Genomic DNA, 10,000 nt, shown 5'->3' with positions numbered 1-10,000 from the left:
AAAAAGTGGGGTGCCTGTGAACTAGCTTATAATAATCATAATAATAATACCAACTTTATTCATTTAACTCAATGAAAGGGAAGGATACCACAGGTTATCCCTATCGAGGGTATCCGCCCGCAGCCGGATGTAATTGAGAGTCGATTTTGATGCGGGAGGAAAACCGGAGTACCCGGAGAAAAACCCTCGGAGTCAGATTGAGATCGAATGAAACACTTCCACTATGGATGGTTTTCACCCGACGTGACAGCAGCCATCTTGGTGCATGAAGATGTCCCAAGAGAAATCGAAAACAATACCTATGGATTTTGTTTGGGGGGGGGGGAGGGAAGGGGGGTAACAGGGGTGTTTTATGGGATTTGAGGAAATAGTGAATAGAGAAAAAAAGTCCTTTGGGAATTTGATTCTAATATAATGCAAGACATGAGACATAATTTGCTACTGTTTTGTGCACCAACATGGCCGTCTCATCACGTGATAGAAACCCATCCATCAACAAAGCCTTTAGGTTTGGAGAATCGATCTTGGAGAATAAAAACGAAACGCACTCCATTAAGACCGGTATCTTTTATCCTTTCATTGACTGGTTTATGAATTTGAAAGTGGATTAGTGATGACATGGCGACTTTTTCTACTACGAAAGGCACATACTTGACTCCCAATAGAAGGGGTGGAACGCATTATCCTCCAATTACAAGTTCAGAGGGCTGCCCAACTGAGTTACTGGAGACTGGAGGGAGCTTAGGTCATTAAACTATTGAAAAATAACCAAGTTGTTTTCAAGTAGCTATATCTCATTATTATATACTCAACAATATATCACGTTCCTGATTGGTCAATGACGAATCCATAAATAGGTTATAGAGTGCAAAAGAAGTTATGCAGTGCAATACGGAAGTTGCTAGGGAAACAAAGCGATGGAGTGATTTTGTTGAGCATAAAGTAAATAAGAAATGGTGTGAACCTGCTCATGCATTTCGCGATTTATGGTCACTTGTGATGTCTTAAAAGTTCTTGAGAACTTTCTAAACACCACTCATGCCTATAAATCACGAAATGTACGCGCAAGTTTATACGATTTCCTATACTTATTACATTTTCCAGGCATTGTGTTCATTCAAAATTGGCGCATCATAAATCGTCATATGACAGTAAAGTGAGACAGATCGTAATGATGCGAAAATATATAGACAATGAAGACAACACGCAATTTTAAAGCCAAGGGTTGCTTCGTGCAAAGGCGCGTTTATAAAGGGACGAGAAATAGGCCCAGTAAGCAAACACACTGCCCCAAGTCAGTAGATTTTGGACGATGCCCAATAATGATTTCATTTAATGGAACTTTTCGTGTCATCTAATCCACTGACAAATTGCAAAAGCCAATGAAATGATTCAATAATTTACCATACCGTAAATCCTCTATTAAGCCCCCCCCCCCCCCCCCTCCTTCCCCTCCCCCCATACTTATTCTTCACAAAAAAATTAACGATTAACGTAAACTGATCAGTTATGGTTTATTCAGGCTGAAAGTTCACATTGTTTTTGGTCTACGGCCGCATTGTCGTTTGTAAAGTTGCGTACGACAAATCAATACAAGTAACCATTCTCATAAAAATTACCGAAAAACATGAGGCCGAAAGCACATATTTGAAGGATACGAATTTTGTTTTTGTTACTCTTAGGCTTCCACAAGTGAATTACACGTTAAGTCTACTCTGTCTGATACCACGGTATTTTTGTTGCAGGTGATGCGTTTCGCTAAATTAAATAAGCCCCCCTCTCTATTAAGCCCCCCTCAAAAGTGCTTGAAAAAATTAAGCCCCCCGGAGGCTTCATAGAGGATTTACGGTACTTATTGCCCATAATTTGTTTGCTTCGACAAATAGGCATTTAAAAGGTTATATCTATCCGCTGCATTGCCACTTCAGGAGCCAAATTTTAAGTAGTGTATGAAGGACTTACCAAATAGACTTCAGCACCGATGCAAAGGGTGTCACACCAATGCCTGCTCCGATGCACATACAAACAGGATACTTAAAGACGTCCTGTAAAGAGCAGATCAAACAACACATGATATGTCCACCATAATTCACGGTATAATAAGGCTCTAGCTGTATTTTAAAAGTAAAAACGCAAAATGAGATTCTAACGATCTCATGTCCAGAATTGCAGGTAATTAAATGCACGCCCAATTTTGATATCCAACACGAAGGTCCCTTTTAGTCTAAGCATTTCCTATCTGTTTCTAGCAACAAGGTAAGGGAAAGGGTTAGACGACGACCTTAAATTGCCAATCGGATTTTTCGGAAAAGAATATAAACCATCGAATCTTCATTCGAAAAACTCTCGGTTGTATACGTAAGTCGCATACGCCATCAGTTGGAGACCAGGGAACCGGAAATCGGTTTATATAAAAGCCAAAGTATAGGCCACTTTTACGCCTTGCTTATTTTGTTTGCCAACCAAGAACTTCTTCACTAGTTTCAACGTAAAGCCGTTTTATGACAGCTTTGAAAAAGAAATGCTGGCCAGTAACCGAGCCTACATGGATTCTCCATAAGGTATCTGGGAGTCTTGATTGCCTCAAATTTATAAAAAATAAAAAGCAGCATTGGTATTCTCTCAAAACTTCGTTACTATTTAAACTCAGATACCTTGATTAATCTTACCCTTTTCTTGTTTATGGTATTATCTCATGGGGTAATACTTACCCATCTTTCTCTCGATCTTTGTATATTTTACAAAAGAGATTAGTAGGCATAATGACTTTGAATACCATGACAATTCTAGTCCTCTCTTTAAACGCCTGAATATCTTAAACTTTCATGATCTCGTCAATTCTTATATTGCAGTTTTCATTTATAAGTGTTATAACAAGTTATTGCCGTCTGCTTTCGATGCTCTTTTTACATGGATTAATCATATGCACAACTATAACACTACGCTATCCACTAAACTTTCTTACTCTTTGCCTAAAATAAGAACTAAAAGGCCATTTTACAGTTTTTTGCTCAGCGACCTAGCCTATGAATAGCTGCGAGGCTGCCGGTGACCTTGCATTGATACAGCCCCCACTGCTTTTATCATGTAAATTGTGTTGTTGTAATTCCAATTAGTCCATATTGACATTACAAAAGCACAAAGGTTTGTATCAAAACAGGGTCACCGGCAGCCTCGCTTCCATTCTTAGGCCAGGTAACTTAGCTACAACTGTAAAATGGTCTATTATAGAGTGTATAATATTAGATTAAAGGCCCAAAGATTTAGAATTCTATTGATGAAAGCACTAAGGTTCTTGAATTTAAGAAAAACATATCTGACTTATTATTAATAAATCTTCCTTATTATTAATAACTACTAGTGATGTTACAGTTGTGCATATATTTTATTTATCTATAACAAGCCATGCCAATTTTTTAGCACCATCTTTTCCCTAAAATAATCTAGATATGCTATCTTAATTTTAATTATCTTCACTTTTCTGTAATTATAATATTCAAATATCATAGCTGCGTGAGTGGTGTGGTTTTGTGTGTGTAAGTGCGCGTGTTGGGTTCTGCTTGTTTCCGTTTTTAGCCAAGTCATTTTATAACCGACCCTTCTCTTAATCTACGTACTGAAATTGTTATTTTGTGATTGGCCGCCCGGCTCCTCTAACCACTATAGTTATTCCGGGCAGAAGGCACTCTATTTAATTTTAATTAGATTTCCTACTTTCTTTGTAAATATTTATGTAGTAAGAGTACAAATAGAGGTTGTTGTTGTTGTTGTTGTTGTTGTTGTTGTTGTTGTTGCTGTTGTTGTCTACAAACAGGAACACTCACTGAGCTTGCAGTTCCAAAGGGTCCATCAACAGCAAGTCTGCAAAAGGAAAAGTAAAATGTTTTTTAAACGACCCTTTTTGAATTTGTATGGAATCAAAGACTTCGTATTCGGCCTTCAGACTTTCCCAACTCTGGTAAAAAGCTGAGATAAAAAGAGCATGTTTTACAATCTCCCTCTAGCTGAGGGGAATCCTGTTTCAAGAAATAGAGCTTGAGTATCGCTGTGACAAAATTAGCATCCTTGGGGGAGAGGAGGGGAGGTGAGGAAGTATGTGGCCCAGACGAGGAAATAAATAGTGCTGAATTTAGAGGTGTTTCCATGACCTTGGATAAGTATTTGATACTGGGACTAAAGATCATATGAAGCTAGATTCTTAGCTAATAGAAAAAATGTATATATTAATTTACCCGCAAAAAAATGCTAGTGTCCGTCGTTCGCGAATAATCCTCTTGTTTTAGTAAGGACAAAAGTCAGGCAATGGGGATGAGTCAGTTCATGGAACCAAAATTTATCAAAATTAAAACTATATAACAAAGTTATGACAGCTAAGTAATTAGCAACTATTCACCGAAGTGGAGGTGCTAGTGGTGGATATTTACCGAGCCGCGAAGCGGTGGGGTAAATATCCAACGCTAGCCACCGACACTGAGGTGAATAGTTGTATATACTAAAACAGTGACATAATATAGCACAAAAAGATGATTTTAACTCATTTATTCCTGCAAAGATTACAACATTTTCGGGCGCAAATTCCGCGCGAATTGCTCGGAGATGAATAGCAAAGGATATCCGGAGTTTGAGTAGCCAATCAGCGCGCACGTTCAACGCTATCCATTGTTTTAGTATATACTAATTAAATTTATCAACAGGTTTGAGAGCTTTGAGCAAAAGTTAGACCTTACCCGTCGGAAGTCACAAGATTGCGTACTAAATCCAAAACATTTCGTTGACGAAAACAACCTTGTCTGCTTTTATTTCTGCTTTTATTTCTGCTTTTGACCATTGGTCAAGAGCATAGACCTTATTCATAAATGGCGGTCAATTTATAATTCTTTTGTCGAAGTGCAAATTAGCCTACCAAGCCTCCATACCATACAGTGAATTGAAAAGAATTCTTGCTTTAAAATGAGGCTTAGTAGGCTAATTTGCACGTGGACAAAAGAATTATAAATGTGACCGCCATTTATGAATAAGGTCTATTGACTGGAATAAACAGTACTCTCAATTAACTATAAGTGAAAGAAATGTGTACATTAAAGTGCGGGTCCTAAACGAAAAATAGGAGTGATCCTAGCCTCGCACTTAACTGGTCAATTTAAACAATTGTCTCTTATAGACACCTGAAAAATTCAGGCGGCTTCAACGGGATTATGAAACCTATCACCTCTGCGATGCCGGTGCAATGCTCTACTAACCGAGCTATGAAACCACTCATTTGCAAGCAGGTCAATTTATTGACCTCATTTGTTCCCGTGAAAGGACTGACAGATTCTTTAAAACCTAAGACTAAAATCCATTTTGACAATGACAACAGTCGGTTTCTCTTTTTAAACCGGCCGACACCTTAAAATGTTATTGAAACCCGTGAAAGTGACTATTTGGCAATCAATCGTGGATACTTTGAATAACCAAGAGGTAAGAGGACGTTGGTACCATAAAAAAATGTAGATGATAAAGGGCTACAAAAAGGAACGAAGCTATGGTTGGCAGAAAATAATCATCCAGTGTTTTTTTTTTTTTACGATCTAATTGTTCTGATTTTCTGAGATCTTTACTAACCTTGGCAAATCAGCAAGACTTCTTGTTTCGTTTCCGTCTCCTTTAAAAAGTTTAGCAAGTCCACCTGTTAACACAAGCACAAACCATTCACTTATTTCAAATCGCAAAAGTAGTTTCTACGTACAGAGTGAGTTCACTTTGACTTGACGCGGCCATGGTAAATTCTTATGTATGGCATTCACATGATTTCCAATGTAAATTTGAAATAAATAAGCACAAGTAATTTTTTTCAAGGACGAACAAAATTACACCAACCCGTAGGCCGAGTGCCATTGGTGGTCTGAGAAAAGTTACAAGTGCTTATTTATTCCAAATTGCATGAAAAAATTCGAGACGGTTAAGCAGAAGCAACGCACGTGTACATGTATCATGCAAAAAATTGAGCCATCCAGTGTTCACATTTGAGTTTGTTTGCTCACTGACCAATCAGAATGCTTGGTTTATTTACTACTTTTGTACTGAATTACCTCTTTTCTGCACTGTGTTACCTGAAAACGGCATTCAGCTATAGCCTCGTGTACCACTTTTTTGTTGTTACACATTTTGAAGTCAGCTAAGATATATTACTGAACAGACGCACAGCAACATGGAATCTGTTTACTAATCTTACCTGTCCAATCTCCGGCGATGCGAATATGAACGGAGAAGAAGTCATCTTCAGGGGCCTGGAAACAAAAATACGAGAGTGACTAGAAACATTGGAAGATTATCATTAACTAACAAAAATCTAGTTACCAGTCCTTTCCGGCTGTATGCAAATTGAATTGATTGATACGCCTTTATTATTTCCATAAAAAGTAGGAGTAACTAAGAATGAAAGGTTCCGATTTCGCTGCTCAATATTGTTTTGGCCAACATGTTGGAGTGTTATGCCCCACATTTGTGTTCGATCAATGCTAGCTATAACTGTTGCTACTCTTAGCCAAGCGTCCCAAATTGGGAATCAACAAACGATATTGCAACTAAAATCTTCTTCTTTTGGTGCGGCTAACAGTATACTCCAGAAGCAAAACTGGAAAGATCACCATCTCCCAAGACAACGTTTGTTTGCATCTTATGTCTAATTTACATTCACTGTTCACGTAGATTATTATCAACTTAAACAAGTAGGTTAAACAGGGACAGGAAAAAAACTCTGAAAATTAGATAGGCTAACGAATTTAACGTTTTGTCAGCAACTCAGATTTTGGAAATATGCTAACCAACACAGATTTAACCACTTAAATTCCATTGGGAAATTATAGAATTGTCCCCAATTTTTTTCATTCGCTTGCTAACTTACCGATGTTAGAGTAAATGGATGCCACTCCAAATGAGACAGCTTGGGGCACTTGAGAAATATGTACTAGAAAAAAAAAGAACAAACTTTAAACAATGTCTTAACTGAGAAATTCAAGACGAATTAATATGCCAGAAGAGTCAAGGTTCAATACCTGCCCAGCATCATGATGGAATCCTTTCTTTCTCATTTGAATCTCAATAACTTTAGACGGATGATTCACAACCTAAGGATTAAAAAAACACAGAGAAGAAATCCTTTTCCACCTATGTCGACTAGCTGTCAAAACAAGTCTGCATTAAGCCTTTTAATACGAGTAATTAACAATTATTCCGCGTAGCACCGAGTTGGCTATAACCCGTCCCATATCCAACGAGCGCGAATGGATTAATAATTATTGCTTTATTATTTTCTCATTTAAATCTTAAGTTGAATTACTGTTACGAGTTATCGACGTTAAATATGGTTACTTTACTTTACTTTACTTTAACACGTGGACCCTTGAACCAACCGATAATTGATAAGATAGCCGATAATTAACGACCGATAACCGTGTGACCATATTAGGTCATATTAACCAGTCAGAAAGTTAGAAACGCAATTATATCCTTTAGACTCAAAGTATGTTAGTTTGATTTCATGGTGTGCTTGCTCACAAGATCTGGACAGCAAGAAGACGTAAGACATATATCGGTTATGTATGAGGGTTATTGCGCGCATTCTTTCTGAATATTGCACAATTATTTCACAGTACCTATAATGGCCTCGGGCGTGTAAAAGTGATTCACTGTAAGTACGTGGTGACAATAGACCCGCACAACGTGCACAGTAAGTTCTGTTTGAAATACAGGAGCGCTTACTCGTATACTTCTTATCAAAATGAAAATGGCAGTGCAACCAAAAGTGAAAAGCAACCTCCCTCCCCTGACACCCCCCATCACATCTCACCTTCATGATTTTAACCTCCTGGAAAGAGCGATAGAATCTGATGAATCTTTCAATGATGTATAAGAATACAGGCCCAACCACCCATTTCCAAGTCTAAAAGAAATTAAGAAAACGTGATTAGTTTTCATCGTTGATCCTCGATTATATTACCCCCTATAATCTGCACTCAGGTCAAGTATTGCAACATAATGAGATACAAGTGCCTTATCGGAGAAGAAAAAATGAAACTTTTCTTTAACTCCCTTTAAAGCGTCAACTCCTTTTTTGACAAGAGACTTACAGTTGTAGCCAGGAACATTGAGTAAGGGTAACCTTCTATGGTTACTTAAAAAAGGTTCGGGGGACACTTAATGAGGTTCATCGCCAGTATATCTGGCAATATGTGATGTTACGTTAAGAAGGGTTAGTAGACACTTCGTGTGCGTTGATCATACAAACATGCACCTCATTCTCGTGCAAACAGGGCAAGCTGCTGATTATTGCAAAAATAGGCCATTTCCAAGTTCATGTCTGCCTACTCTTCAAAGCGAGTCTAGGTGAGCAGTTTTTCTTATGAAAACTAGTTTTCATTCATATGTAGACTAGAACTAATTACCATCACAAAACCTTCGCACAGTTTAGACTCGCTTTGAAGAGGAGGCAGACCAGGGGTTTCAATAGAAGCCGGTTACCGGCGGTATACCGCCGCCTGCTTTGCCTCACACCGCCGGCTAGTTTGCCTTAGTTTTCACTAAAAACGCTATCATAAACTTGTCAAACTGCCGCCTTCAATGGGCTATCATGGACGGCTATTTCAGAAGTTATTGAAACCCCTGAGGCAGACATGAACTCAAGAATGGCCCATTCTTAAGGGATCCATTCTACTAACTACGACGCTGCATATCAACCCAAAACGGCTCACCTGGAAGTTTAACCAAAACATTTATTATCTACATCTACATCTACATTTATTGAGTTGATAAAATCTTGTAAGATATCACATCAACTATCAAAAGGACAGATGCCCTTACATCCGGGTGAGCAAATTTGGAACAAAACATACAATATGTAACAAGGCACAATACGTCACTCTTGTCATAAGACCATGAACACCCTCTACGTCTAGTTCATTTCTTCCTTTGAATAATATCTCGCGAACTGTAGCTAGCACACAAGAAATAGCTAAAAAACGGGTTTCAGTGAGTTTGGGCAAGCAGCGAACATCTGTTCATCGTTCTTCGTTGCCGTAACCTGGGTTCAAACTATGTAAACTTATAAAGGTAGTAGAAAGTCAAAAATACGCTATCTGTACACTAAGTCTTGCAATAATATGTCTTTACTTACATTCATTCCAAATGGTTTAAATTGGGGATCCTCTTTACATGGACCCTCCTTACCCCAAAGGGTAACATTTGCTGAGCAAATTTCTGGGTCATGTTCTTCCAAGTTTGACTGAAATCGAACCACACCCCTGAAAAATAAAAAGGCAACAGACAAACTTAAATTTCGTAACAAGAAAATGACAATGAAGGCAAATTCATATTGAAGTCTAAATAATTTACTTATCTTTGCTACTCTTGCTTTTAGGGGAGAAGGTTGAGAGCCACAAAAAATACTAAGGGCCCAGATTTGGTCAGGCATGTGGGTCTTCAAAGGCCCTCATAATATGGCCGCGCTCGTGCAAACACACTGGCCAGACCGCAATAGGTGAAAGTGTGTCCGTCTTGCTTTTCATAGTTCTGTTCATTAACCTTAAGACTAAAGTAATCATCATCATTATATTGGTTTAAAGGGGTAAACGGGTCACCAAAGACAAAGCATTGAGAACAATAGGCCTTTTTCAATATATTGAAATGCAGCTTGATAGTGAGGCATTGAGGACAAAGACAAAGAAAACAAAAAAAAATGATTTCCCGGAGATCCAAATCTCCTCCTACGCGACCAGATATTAGAAAATTAAAGGGATGACCTTGAGAATCAAGGAAAGTACAGTGCAAAACTAGATGCCCCGTTAATACGGAGCGAAGAAAAGGAAGAAAATAGTAGGGAAGTGGATGAAGTAGAGGGACGCATGACGGAGGAAATTCTAGAGGCATCCCAGGAAACGATACCATCAAAGGGTAAGAGAGAGATGGATAAGCCATGGACGAATCCAACTTACCAAGAACTCATACAGAGATTTCTTTCAGA

The 10,000-nt window shown here is 38.3% G+C and overlaps 1 protein-coding gene across 3 annotated transcripts in view; it reads right to left on the bottom strand.

Moving 5' to 3' along the window:
* The window catches only part of LOC138033853 (cytochrome b-245 heavy chain-like), a 47,559-nt gene that overhangs the window by 7,323 nt on the left and 30,236 nt on the right, over positions 1–10,000 (bottom strand). For all 3 annotated transcript variants that reach the window (XM_068881713.1, XM_068881714.1, XM_068881716.1), the window contains 8 exons: positions 9,155–9,281; positions 7,832–7,924; positions 7,038–7,109; positions 6,887–6,949; positions 6,215–6,269; positions 5,605–5,668; positions 3,825–3,861; positions 1,963–2,045 (listed from right to left, as the gene is read on the bottom strand). In XM_068881713.1, coding sequence (XP_068737814.1) covers positions 1,963–2,045; positions 3,825–3,861; positions 5,605–5,668; positions 6,215–6,269; positions 6,887–6,949; positions 7,038–7,109; positions 7,832–7,924; positions 9,155–9,281 — 594 coding nt within the window. The remainder of the gene's footprint in view (positions 1–1,962; positions 2,046–3,824; positions 3,862–5,604; positions 5,669–6,214; positions 6,270–6,886; positions 6,950–7,037; positions 7,110–7,831; positions 7,925–9,154; positions 9,282–10,000) is intronic.

The sequence above is a fragment of the Montipora capricornis genome, chromosome 14, assembly GCF_036669925.1.
Source record: "Montipora capricornis isolate CH-2021 chromosome 14, ASM3666992v2, whole genome shotgun sequence".
Taxonomy (NCBI): domain Eukaryota; kingdom Metazoa; phylum Cnidaria; class Anthozoa; order Scleractinia; family Acroporidae; genus Montipora; species Montipora capricornis.
Note: the sequence above shows the minus strand (reverse complement) of the source record. Positions and strands in the feature narration are given on the sequence as shown.